We start from the raw sequence: 13,614 nt of genomic DNA, 5'->3' as shown, positions 1-13,614 counted from the left end.
TCATTTTCAATTTACAATTTTTTATAAGGTAAGTTGAAGTTCATTGTAAGTAGACCTTTGGGATATGAAGTCCAATATCGTTAGGTTATCACCTGACACTTGCTGCTGTCATCTCCAATTACATACTCCCTCTGTTTTTTTTTTTTATCATTCTCACTTTCTTGTGCGCGTCTTCCAATGCACCTCTTTAAACTTAAATATCTTTCATTATATATTAGTAAAAATTATAACGATTGAATATTAATAATGTACTAAGTAAGATAAACCAAACAAGACCCCATATAACTATATTTATTTCTTGTAATTGAAAAAATAAAGAAGATTATGTCTGAATATGAATAATGCGAAGATTCCAAGTGAGGAGGATAAAAAAAAAAAAAAAAACAGATGGAGTACTTAATTTAGATCAGAGGAAAACTAGTGTTGCAAGGAGAACATTCTAACACACTTTTACAGTGACAAAAACTAGACTCTCGTTTAATACAACAAATTCATTTAAGTTTTTAGTCAATTATAGCAAGTTAAAATCTTAATTAGATAAACTCAATAATTCGATATGATAATAGAACAAAAAAGTCACAATCTTTTTTCTATAAATAAAAAATTACTAAAAGTCTAAAACTTTTGTTTGGTAATTGGCCAAGAATTGTATGACAAAGAACCATTCCTCATCTAATCCTGTAATCCACTAAAATAACCCTTCCTCCACATCTCATCCAATTTGCCTAATTTTAGACCAACAAACAATGGTCTAACTTCAATCAATCAACAACAATAAAATTCAATCCAAACTTTTTAATTCCTCCAGAATATTCTGTTAAATATTTAACTTCACCTCCACCAAATTCACGGTCCAAAATTCCAACATAACAAAAATAAATTCTTTTCAATTTTTTTCAAAACACCCTCTCGCGAACTTGTAAGAAGAATTTTCCTCTTGACTGCCTCGCGTAGAACACTCATCCATAAGCCTAACACGCAATACCTTGATCTTTCTCATATGCGAGATAGGAAGCGATACCATTAACAAAAATTATTAAAAAAGACGGTCTAGTTTTAATATAAAAATAGGATTAGTTACTAAATGGATTAAGCTAGTCACCGAACCTAACTTCTATTGAGATTATCCTCTGTTTAATATTGAAATTATCATAACCTAATCTATACAAATATATTAAAAGGGGTCCATAAACAAGAAATTGTGTCACGTGGCGCTCTTCCTAGTAGCATAGGGGTTTGATCTCAAAACCTCAAGTACATATACTAAAGTCTTAACCACTAGATCACGTTGTATTTAGTGTTATTATCATAAAGTATTATATTAATAAATGAAATTTTTTCTTATCCAGGACATAAGTCGAGCCTAATCACTAGTTTTAATTTAAAAGTAGGCGAGCTGCAAGACAAACTGTACCATTAGACCCAAGTCCTTTGTCTTTTCAAATATTTTTATTCCCATAAAAACCCTCACTTTGTACTACTCTAATTATCACACACATCATCTCCACCCTATAAAAAAATAACATCAAAAAGTAAACAATTCTGGACCGTTAGATCATTCAGTTCCTAAAACCAATCCAACGGTAAAGAAGCTAAAGTTTGACTGAGTTAGCAGAAGTACGAAAGAAAATTGAAGACTCATCAGGTGAATTTAAACAGTTGAGGCTAGCCATGATTGGAGGTTTGACCATGCCAGAGGAGAGAGAAAATCAAAACCCCCAAATTTTTTAGAGAGAGAAAGCTTTCTTCCATTTTTGGAGGTAAGAGAGAGAAAGAAACAAGCTTAATTAAATTTAATTTTTCTGGTGTTTTTTTTGGGGATATTATTTTTTTTCTTCGGAATTTGTAGAGGAGAGAGAAAGGAGAAAGATAATTTCTTTCTCTCTCTCTCTTATTCTTCTTCTTTTCTGGAAATTTGAATTTCTAGGGTTTTTTTTTGGTTTTTTTTTGTGAAATTAAATTGAAATTGAATGTTGTGAGGGAGAAAAGGAGGGGAAGAGAGAGAAAGGAAACAACGATGAATGTGATGCGTCGTCTTAAAAGCATTGCGTCTGGTCGCACTTCTATCTCTGATCCCGTATGTTTTTTTTTTATCTCTCTTTAATTTTTGTTGATTTTATGGATTTTTTTTCTTTTTTTGTTTGTAATTTATATGATTTTGTGATTTATTTTATTGTAATGTTCAATGTGCATGGAAATGTTGGAATTTTTGAGAAATTAAAAGAGGGATTTTAGGCATTTGTGCTTGGATGAATTTCAGATTATTGCTTATTTTGGATAAAGGATTTGATATCGATATTTAAGAGGATTTTCTGTTGTAATGTGGAAGATTGTAGCTTATAGTATATTCTATTATCATTATTATTATTAATTTTTATAATGTATTTACTTATTAATCGATTTTTTTGTTGAGTGATTATGTCATTGATTAAATTTTATCTTGAGTTTCTATTTGGAAAGTAATATGGCAGCTTTATATTATGTTTCGGGTTGTTTGTTGAGGGTTATGTATGTACATTAGTTTCGGCGAGTTCGTAATACATTTTAGTGTTGTTTTATTTGGGAGAAGTTTCTTTCTTATGTCTAGATAATTGTGAACATATGTGAGGATCTATAGAGATAACCATATGAATAGTTTAGGTAACATATTGATAATGTAATGCTGGGGTTTTTACTAAGGTATTTGCAATATGTTTCGATATGAGAAGATGGATATGTATCGAATCTAATGATTTTGGGTTCCATGGGTTTGATTATTGATGTCAGTTTAGGAAATACAACATCAATTTCAGGAGGTCATTGATGTGACACCAGTAACTTTTTACTAAGGTTGTTTCCTCATTTGGATTGTTTCCTTATGCTCTCAGGGTCACCTAGTAATTCTCCTATCACGACTGTTTCTAAAGCAATGGATTTTAGCTGGAAGAGTTTTGCTATTCATGTCATTTATGGTCAATATGTCTATAATCATGTTATTTATTGAAATGAAACCTTATCTTCGTTACCTTCCAAACTGAGTTCTCCAGCGTTGTCCGTCTTCCCTGTTCATTCTTGCGAAATTTAGTAGACAAGTCTGTGATATTCTTCAGCCTCTGACTGCTATTGCGTGCTCAAGCCTTGGAGTGTCCTAAGCATTCCATCTGCTGCAGGCTGTAGCTCTAACCAGTATATGTATTCACACTTTGCGCTTTGGTTCTAAATTTATTGATTAGATTGCCTACTGGATTATCATCATTTCTTACGCCTGGGTTTTGTCTTTGAGTTGCGAGCTTTAGTGGTTTTGTAGCTATATGGTATGTTCTAGAGGAGATGGGAGCTTGTATATGGTGTTACTTATATCCTCGTATTGAGTTCTGTTGTTTTCAGCTTGATAAGAATTTTTCTTTCTTCACGTTGATTTGAGGTGAATAATATATGGACAAGGAGTGGGGATTTGAGATGAGAATTTGAACTGTTTGAGGATGTAATTTGGGTTTCAGGGTTTGTTGTAATTGCTCATATAGGCAATGCCCAGAACATGACTTGACCTTTGTGATAACATAGGGGCTATTTCCAGCTATCCTTTGATTCTAAATACAATGATCATCTGCTACTTCAATATATGAAAGAAGCTCAGAATACAGAATCTTTTGGCTCATTGGAAATGGCCAAATTACTTCGAGATCTTCTTATTTTAGCAATATTTATCTTTGGTTCAATATCAAAAAGTAAGGAAGACTTTTTTTGTAGTTAATGGAAAGAGATGACTCGACTCTCTTGGCTATAAATATACTGACATACATTTAGGAATAAGCTGTAGCTGTCTTGTTAGAATGTCCAGGATATTTAAGCTGCTCTTCTTTAGAGCCATTTAGATTTGGGATTGTGAATATGCATCGAGGATGAAATCCTATTTCAACAGATGAAAGGATATACTATATAGAGTGAATAAGTAAAGTTGTAGCTGTCTAGTTAGAATGTTCAGGAAGGAAATTTATGCTGCTCTTCTTTAGTGCCATTTAAATTTGGGATTGTGAATCTGCCAGTATAAAATCATGATGAAAGGATATACTATAAGAGTGAATAAAGTAAACTTTGAAGGATGATGAGATTGTATGATGTAATGTTATTGGCTTTTGAAGAAATTACATGATGATATTCCATGGAAGCTGAAAGCTACAATTCTTGTGCTTGCCACTCTTCTCTCTTTGACACCTATTTGCTGTGTTGCTGAGTTATCTCTGCCTGCACATTTAGTTTTGCATTTTCATCTCTTCCGCTCTATTATCTGTTTCTAATCCAACATCGCAACGAGAGTATCAGCCGTCATTGATAGAACCTGTTCTCCTTCGTCTTGCTGTTGTCATTCCTCGTATTACTGACATACATTTAGGAATAAGCTGTAGCTGTCTTGTTAGAATGTCCAGGATATTTAAGCTGCTCTTCTTTAGAGCCATTTAGATTTGGGATTGTGAATATGCATCGAGGATGAAATCCTATTCAACAGATGAAAGGAATGCTATATAGAGTGAATAAGTAAAGTTGTAGCTGTCTAGTTAGAATGTTCAGGAAGGAAATTTATGCTGCTCTTCTTTAGTGCCATTTAAATTTGGGATTGTGAATCTGCATCGAGGATAAAATCCTATTTCAATAGATGAAAGGATATACTATAAGAGTGAATAAAGTAAACTTTGAAGGATGATGAGATTGTATGATGTAATGTTATTGGCTTTTGAAGAAATTACATGATGATATTCCATGGAAGCTGAAAGCTACAATTCTTGTGATTGCCACTCTTCTCTCTTTGACACCTATTTGCTGTGTTGCTGAGTTATCTCTGCCTGCACATTTAGTTTTGCATTTTCATCTCTTTCGCTCTATTATCTGTTTCTAATCCAACATCGCAACGAGAGTATCAGCCGTCATTGATAGAACCTGTTCTCCTTCGTCTTGCTGTTGTCATTCCTGGTCTGCCTGTCTCTAAAACTCTTCTGTCTCCGTTATTGGTTGTGTTTAACCTGTTTTTCTGTGAACCTTAGAAATGGCCTGTGGGTGTTTCTCGACTTCCTCAGTGTTTGGGTAGAATAGTGTTGCTTTTGGTTCTTCTGTAGTTTTTCATATTCTGAAATGTATATGTTAAATCACTAGGATAAAACCTATGGACGTCAAGAAATGATTAAACTCTCTATCATCCTGAAGTATTATTTATTTATAATGATTAATGAAGACCTGGAGTATTCTGAAAAGTTATGCACTATCATGGTCAGTACTCAGTAGGCAGCCCATTGTGAAAGAAGAAGGCCTGTGTTGAGAACTTATCGCTTGAGCTGAGACATTACGTTCTATATTCTGCCTGTTGTCGCATTGCCTTTTGCTTTTGAATATTTCGCTGGCTAATTGGGTTTGAATGTTTCTTTTGTCGAAGAGGCCTGTGTATCTTACTGAAAAGTTTAACAAGCTGACGTACTTGAGATTAATCACCGTGCAAGAATTCATTGGGAAAATGACTAAAAGGAAGATTCTTTTGAGGCTGGATATGATTGCATGATAATTGTTTGGTCGAATGGCAGTTATTTAGAAGTTGGGCGTAGACACTAATTTGCTGTATATATTGTTTCCTTGAAGTGATGGTTTTATTTGGTAAAGGCATGTCAACTGGTATAATAGGGATCCTAACACTTATCCAATAAATGACCAAGATCTGTCCTCAATTGTGATGTGGTGAATTTCCATCTTCATCTTCTTTTGAGCCTCTCCTTGACCATGTAATTTGATAAGCTCTATAAGAAATAGCGCAGATATGGAGTTTGGTTCCTATCTAATGGATTGTGATGAAGTGTCGAGCCTTTACATATCATTTTAGTTTCATTGCAAAGTGCAATCTATGTTTATTTAGGGCGGGGACTGTAGCACCAAGAGGGCCAAAGTTGAGCAAGAAACAGAAGGAAGTTTCACAGATGAATCACACCCTGATGAGAGATGTACTACAGAAGTAGAGCAACATGTGGCTTCAACATCCATGGAGCAAATTTCAAGTACATCTGATGTGAGTTCTATTGATAGGACGCAGAAAGCTGATTATGATAAGCTTCCTACAGAAATGCATGGAATGAAAATCCAGGAAAACAAAGCAGATAAAGGTGATGATAAGGTAACTTTGAAGGCAATTAGGTTTTCGTGAACTGGGCATAGGTTTTTGCTCGCATTATTGGTTACTGGAATACCAGTTCCGAGTTGAAGCTCTGTAATAGAGGAATTTAGTATATGACTTTCCCGCCTGATATCTTGGCATTATGGTTATAACCTTATAAATAATCCTTGAACTTTTGCATGTTGATTATAAATGAGCTAGTTGACTATGGGCCTAATAGTCTTTAAAATCTTGTATTTCTGAATATTCTGTTCTCATCTTCAGATACTTCTGATGGAAGCATTAACTCTTATTTATGTTGGCAATATTTAGGACATGGAAGCTGCTTTTGTGAGTGGCAGCGGTACTGAAGCTGGGCAGATAATTACAACTACAATGGGTGGCAGAAATGGGCAGCCAAAGCAGGTCTTTTTCTCAATACTTTTTTATTTTATTTATGCCAGTATTGATTTATTTTGTTAATTAAGGCTAAGGCCTATCAGCAATGGTTACTTATTTTGTTTGTCTACTTCCTTCTCCTCCCCCTTTCCGCTCTAATTTTTTCAAAATAAATTTGAATTTTGAAACTCTTATTGGTTTTCAAATTTATTGCTGCAAGTGTGTCCAGTTAGGGAGGATGACCTTGGAAAGTGTTTGCAATTTTTCCTGCCTAAGTTAGGTGCTGCACAAAGTAATGTAACTATATTGTTTGGAGTAAATAAAGTAGAACATAATTATATTATCCCATGTGTTTTTGATTTTTGTTATGCATCACGAATGAAGAGAAAATAACTGCTTTGAACAAGCTTTTGGGTAGAATCTATTGTTTACTTGATCATTGGCAACATTTAAAATTTGTTTGCTTGTCGATACTTTTGTTTGGGATTAACTGGCCGAGTTAATGTTGGGGCTGCTTTCCTGCGTATCAATACATCATGGGATTTAGAGGGGTCCTGTTTATCTTGAGCTGAGTAGTAATGGTATTGAACTGCTCAGGCTTTCATGCTTTAGAGATCTATGTTTGTTTTTCTTTGGGTTCTACTTAGTTTGCAAGATTACATGACTGTTATTGTTTATGAGTTTACTTTTGATTGTCCCAGACTGTTTCTTACATGGCGGAACGTGTCGTTGGTACTGGATCATTTGGTGTAGTCTTTCAGGTAATTGGATCACTAATCTGTTGATGACATTTGGCTTTTACAATAGCACTAGATACTGATTTATTTTCTCCTTTCTCTTATGTCTGAAACCTAATACAAATACTAGGCCAAGTGCTTGGAAAATGGTGAGCAAGTTGCAATTAAAAAGGTGTTGCAAGATAAGCGATACAAGAACAGGGAACTTTCTATCATGCGCTTACTAGAGCATCCAAATGTTGTTCTACTGAAGCATTGTTTCTATTCGACGACCGAGAAGGATGAGGTGTACCTTAACCTCGTCCTAGAGTATGTTCCTGAAACTATTTACCGTGTTTTGAAACAGCATAGTAGGATGAATCAGCACATGCCAACGATCTATGTGCAACTGTATACCTACCAGGTGAACTTGACTGATATCTGATGTTAAATTTTGATGTACCCTCACAACTTTTGGCTTCTCTTATTGATGTTTCAAATATGTCATCTTTTGCAGATTTGTCGATCCCTCAATTATTTACACAATGTTATAGGTGTTTGCCATCGTGACATCAAGCCCCAGAATATACTAGTGAGTTTTTGTTGGGTTTTCTTGTGAATCAGAGTATAGTGCAAATAGACTTCCTTTTTTTTGATGAAGTCTCTGTCATCATTTTCCTGCACGTAAAATAATAAGCAAGTGTACCATACAAGTACCCCTTTTTCTCAGTGTCATTAGTGAAGAATCAAGAGATGATCTATCGATTAGGACTAGGAGCATCATTATGCAACAGGGAGGCTAAAGGTTCGAGTATTATGTGGCATTGCCATGTCGCGCCTTCACCTCCAATCATATAAACATATGTTATTGGGAGGAGGGTGTTTAATTGCTATGGCCTTGGTTTACTAGTTAAGAAAATACTCAAGGTCCATTTGGCACATTCTTTCAGAAAAGGGGGTTAGGAATGTTCAAGGTATTCGGGAAAAGGCTAGTTAAATTTAACTTTTGTACAGCTGGTCTGACCAGACCTCAATGTTGTTTTTTGCTGCATAGGTTCCCTTTGGTCTGTTGTCTTAGCAAGAATTGTTAATGATTGATAATTTGATGTATCTCATTGGAATTTACTTCTATAATAATATTTATCCTCTAAGATCTTGTTCATGGTCTCTGCAGGTTAATCCACATACTCATCAAGTAAAGCTCTGTGATTTTGGAAGTGCAAAGATGTTGGTATGCCTTTATTACACTGCTGGTAAAAGTTTTCTTTTGATCTTGCTGGATTTAAGTTGGATTTTCAACTATAGGTTCCAGGTGAGCCCAACATTTCATACATATGTTCCCGATATTATCGGGCTCCGGAACTGATCTTTGGAGCTACTGAGTATACAACTGCAATTGATATGTGGTCTGTGGGTTGTGTAATGGCCGAACTTCTCCTAGGACAGGTTTGTCTTGCAATATTAAATTTTATTCCATATCCGCTACTAGATTTTGCATTGAGCTCTGTCTTCGTGAGTCTCTCATCCTCTCCTTGTGTGTTCTTGCTGATTAAACTTGGATGGACATAGTTTGCATACTTTCCAAGGTGTTTGTTGATGCAAGAAGCCATGCTTACACATATCAATTTTTCTTAAGCTGGATTTCCTCTCTTTTTTCCTAAATATTATTCAAGTGCATGGAGCTATAAAAAATTGCAGGGTTGGTAATTATCTCTATAAAAAATGGAAATTATCTACGTGGATAAATGGTTACCCCATGAAAGTTCCCCGTTTTAATTCTGACCTATGTGAAGAACGTTAACTCCCATGTAACTTGTAAGATGCTCGTAGGGTAAAAGTTATTTGGATAGACTCCAAGCCCCAAGGTCAAATCTGTATTAGGTCATTTTTATTTCTGAATATTGGATATTCAGAATGGGGTCAAATATTAGGACCTTGTGATCCAAATTAGCCGAACAAGCCGTATTATTTTCAAAAATCGATTCGGATGGGTTTGGATTGGGTCGAAATTCAGTTGGACTTGGACTATGGATCCAGAAACTGCATTATTGCATTGGATTTGGACTTTGGCTAAGTACTAACTGGAAAACAAACTTTCACGTCTAAAAAGTAAATACTGGACAAAATGTGTATGCTTCAGGTGAAGTAAATGCTTCAAGAATAATGTTTGCATTTCGTTTAAACCATTACATGGCCTGGGGATATGGCAATCTCATAATAGTTATGTGGTCAAGCTGTCAAAAGTTGATTAGAGATTCTGAAAACGCTTTGTGAAGTTACTGTGTAGAATTGCTAGATGAAAAAGGATGACTTATGCACTCAAATCCAAAGCCCGTGGCTTCTGAAAGTAGGGGTTAACATTTTGTGGAAAGACATGTTAAGCATTAATCACGTGTAGTTTGAATCTCAACTTTCCTATGTGCAAGTCAAAAAGCTGCGATTGGCTTCTAATTGTTGGAGTATTTTGGAGACTCCAACAATATTTTAGCATGAAATCAAAGTTAAACTGATAACAAATCAGACTCTTACTTTGTACCGAAATGAAAATTTTGGTACCTACTTGATTCTATGTTGGTACTTCCAGCTTGTAAAATTACCAAAACAATTAGTTACCAAGACCAAGTCAAATATGTCTCAAACTGGGGAAGCTATTCTTGTATAACTCTCACTTGAGCATCTTTTGTTTTTCATTAATTTGGCGTTATCATCTATAATAACTGGCTTTATGGAGTAAAACCAAGGCGACTGTTTTGATGGTTTACAATCAAGTAAAATAATAATATATTCTCTATCAGATTTTTTTTGATAATATATGATTGTGGTGGCTTTTCTCATATATCATGGGGGCTGAGTTTGAAATCATGTGCAGCCATTGTTTCCTGGTGAAAGTGGTGTTGATCAACTGGTGGAGATTATTAAGGTATGCCTTCAAAAAATTTGCAATTCAATACTTGTGTTATTATCATTCTGCATTTTGATCTTAACATACATTCACATTGTTTTGCTGTGGTATGTCAGATTCTGGGAACACCGACTAGAGAAGAAATAAAGTGTATGAATCCGAATTACAGTGAGTTTAAGTTTCCGCAGATCAAGGCTCATCCATGGCACAAGGTTTTGTTAGCTCCTGTCTCTCTTTCAACACACTTACACATGTGTGATATGTGCACATATCTTAGAATTTATGTTTTACTTTGTTCACTAGCAATCTTGTGTCTGTTGTTTTGGCTGTTTCACGTCTAAGCAGTATCTTATTCCAGGTGTTTCACAAGCGTATGCCCGCTGAAGCGGTAGATATTGTATCAAGATTGCTCCAATATTCACCAAAGCTTCGATGTACAGCTGTGAGAATCTCTCTCCTTTCTCTTTTAGTAACCTTATTTGCAGTATCTTCATTCCTGATTATGATAATAATTTATGGGTTCTGACTCTTATTTCTGATGTTCTCTTAGCTGGAGGCTTGTGCACATCATTTCTTCGATGATCTCCGAGATCCAAATGCATGCTTACCTAATGGCAGACCTCTTCCTCCTCTATTCAACTTCACACCTGAAGGTAAGCTTGTGCCCTATATTTCCACCATTTGGTAATATCATCCTCCTTTTTTCCTCAACAACCAAGTCATGTATTTCAGAGCTGGCTCATGCGACACCCGAATTACGTGCGCGTCTCACCCTTGACCCCACAAAGAAGTAAAAATTTCCAAGGCAATGGTTGCGTCCCCCGGCTATGGATATTTTCCCCTTGATTTGCTAATATGTCCAACTGTGGGTGCTCTTGAAGCTTGTCATTATCGTTCCCCGATTTACACAGATATCCAGAATGAACACTTTGCTAGGCAGATCAGCATATGTTAATAACTGAGACTGTTTTCTTTGACCGAGTGATTGGGGAAGTATCAAGTTTTTAAGAGTGAGATATGTGTGGCAATGGAGGTTTTTTAGCAATATTTCCAAAGTTACGGCGCCTCTCCAATTATGGTGAATTGGCATGTGTAATTGTGTATGTTTTTGTATCTAGTCCTTGGTTATCTCTGGCCATCAACACTTTCATGGAGACTAGACAACTCTTTGCCATTATTAGGCTACCTGTAAGTTATTGTCACTTTTGTGCATTATTATGAGGTGTTTTGGAGAAGAAGTTTAAGCTTTCACTTTTTCTGCGTGATTCCCTTTTTATGGTCAATTTATCTGTAACCTCCGTGAATTTTGATGAAATAACACGGGACTGTCCCTATCTGTGAAATTTATAGGGAGAGTTGTGATAAAAAGAATGTAGCATCTTGACGAAATTTTCTACATTACCGTCTCTATTATAATTTTTTTTTTGGGTAAGACGAATAACCTTTAGGCTGCCCTTGTACAGGGTCCGACCTAGAGGCGTGACACTTGAAAGGATGCGCCCCTAGTTAATTTTAGCATTTGCGAATTAGGAGTGTACTTGTTCAGTTGTTTGTTGTCCAAATTGTTGTGTAGTAGATCGAATCAGTTTTCTGGCTTGCGAGCATGGCACATGGGTAACATAAGCTGCTGTCCAATCTGCAAACGAGTGTATATTTGTACACTCCCATGTGCGGAGAAGATACGGAGGCCATTAGATTAACAATTATGAAATCAAGATATATGGTATCAAAATTTGGAAAAAAAAACGTTATGAAATTAATTCACGAGAAAATCCCAATCACATAAGTTGTTATGTCCAATTTCTTTAGGAATAATTTATTATATAATATGAATGGAAATGCAATCATATAGGAAAGAGTAAAATTGAGGTGTCGTAAACGATGTGTCTCAGGTTTTTTTTTACCAAGGATGTCTTGGCCTAGTGGTTAATATTGAGGTGCTGTGAACGATAGGTTGCAGGTTCGAATCCCTTCTCCCCTTCTTTGTACTGTCTTCGTGGCTCATATGGATAAGAAAAAAATATGTGAGAGTAAAATAGGATAATTTTGGATATAGTTTATCTTTAATAGCTTATGTATTATATTCCTCTGTCATTAAAATAACTATTCTAGAATTGGAAAATCCACTCCATAACCCTATGTAATGTAGGTCCTTTCACTAACTCAAAAATTTTCACACTCTCTACTTTTATATGATGTAAGTTCGTGCATTCAGTCTTTTTCTTATTACATTAATTTTTATTCTATTCACCCAAAATTCTACATTATATATGTACACGTATATACATAATTTAATATGAGTGTCCAACTCTAAAAGGACAACAAATTAGGAATCGAAAAAGTATTTATATGATAGATGTATGTATCACAATAGGAAATGTAACAAAGAGGTAGAGAGTATCGATACCATTTAATTGTAAGTCAAATAACTTTGTTATTTATAGAATAAATAGAACTGTTTTTTTTTTGTACTTTCAAGATGTTTGAACCAATTTAATTATATATGTAGCGTCAATTTGCTAACATACATGTATTTTGCAAATTCTTTTTTATTTTGAGTGTAATTTTGCAAATTCTTATATGCTCTTTATGCGATCACGAGAGCCCTTAGTTCTAAATTCTTCTGGAAGCATTATGGAAGACTTTAATTTACACATATTTCATGAGACACATTCTTTTTTACAAGAAATGAATCATACTCGTTCAACCAAAGCTTTGTCCTTGAGGACAAAATTCCTGAAACATATTTTAACATGTACTTATGCATCTACTTAATAATTCTTTCTCGTCCTAAAAATATAAGTGCATCAAGATTATAACGTTTTAAATTCTATATGAAATCATATGTTCCAAAAACGGCACCTACATCTAAACAATTTTCAAAATGCTCGTTTAGAATCACCTATAAAATGGGCTAATTGCCTATCAAATTGATATGCATTTACCCTATCATTAAATCAAGAAATGACACACGCATCAAAATCATTAATTGAGTTTGGAGACCGCTACTTTTAAATTAAAATTAGACAATGATAAGCTCAATATTAAAAAGAGAATTAGCCCAATAGTGACTAGGTTAATTTCTCTTGGTGACTAATTTAATCCATTTAGTGACTAGTTCTATTTTTTATACTTCCTCCGTTATTTTTACATGTTACACTTTCTATTCAAGGAAATTTCAAATTAGATGTTACACTTTTATTTTGAGTAATAACTTCTCTCTATCTCTCTCCTATCATATGTTCAAATGAGGCTCTTTTGTTTTCTTTCTCTCTATCTTTCTCCTCTCCAAAAATTAGACCGTTTCTTTTAAGAATTTTTGTAATTGAATTAATCATCTGTAAACACAATATTTTTATACTCTTAACATAGTTAAAGTGTGACAAATATTTCACTTAATAAATTGATTTCAAGAGTTGAAAAAAATATTATAGAAACAAAATCCACAAATAATGCCTCTATGACTTTTCGAAAGTATGGATCAGCCA

At 34.7% G+C, this 13,614-nt stretch overlaps 1 protein-coding gene across 3 annotated transcripts; it reads left to right on the top strand.

The window, feature by feature from the left end:
* The first annotated feature begins 1,654 nt into the window (after positions 1–1,654).
* Positions 1,655–11,377, top strand: LOC104888449 (shaggy-related protein kinase theta). Of its 3 annotated transcripts, none has more exons than XM_057395156.1 (13): positions 1,655–1,760; positions 5,876–6,130; positions 6,443–6,535; positions 7,210–7,269; positions 7,376–7,648; positions 7,742–7,816; positions 8,399–8,455; positions 8,530–8,670; positions 10,094–10,144; positions 10,243–10,338; positions 10,485–10,568; positions 10,677–10,779; positions 10,859–11,377. In XM_057395156.1, the coding sequence occupies exons 2-13, from the start codon at positions 5,999–6,001 to the stop codon at positions 10,918–10,920; spliced, it is 1,227 nt and encodes a 408-aa protein (XP_057251139.1). In that variant the 5' UTR covers positions 1,655–1,760; positions 5,876–5,998; the 3' UTR covers positions 10,921–11,377. The 3 variants fall into 3 exon arrangements, with proteins under 3 accessions (XP_057251139.1, XP_010671733.1, XP_010671741.1); XM_010673431.4 differs by having other exon boundaries at positions 1,661–2,077; XM_010673439.4 differs by lacking the exon at positions 5,876–6,130 and having other exon boundaries at positions 1,663–2,077.
* The last annotated feature ends 2,237 nt before the right edge of the window (positions 11,378–13,614 follow it).

The sequence above is a fragment of the Beta vulgaris genome, chromosome 1 (genome assembly GCF_026745355.1).
Source record: "Beta vulgaris subsp. vulgaris cultivar EL10 chromosome 1, EL10.2, whole genome shotgun sequence".
In the NCBI taxonomy this organism is placed as follows: Eukaryota; Viridiplantae; Streptophyta; class Magnoliopsida; order Caryophyllales; family Amaranthaceae; genus Beta; species Beta vulgaris.
The sequence above is the reverse complement of the archived record's forward strand: the minus strand, read 5'-3'. Positions and strand labels throughout refer to the sequence as shown.

Excerpts from the sequence above, each read along its gene's own strand:
- LOC104888449 (XM_010673431.4), top strand. The coding sequence starts at position 2,018 with ATGAATGTGATGCGTCGTCTTAAAAGCATTGCGTCTGGTCGCACTTCT. Across the intron at positions 8,456-8,529 it reads TTGGAAGTGCAAAGATGTTG|GTTCCAGGTGAGCCCAACAT; the intron begins GTATGCCTTTAT and ends TTTCAACTATAG. Across the intron at positions 10,569-10,676 it reads CAAAGCTTCGATGTACAGCT|CTGGAGGCTTGTGCACATCA; the intron begins GTGAGAATCTCT and ends ATGTTCTCTTAG.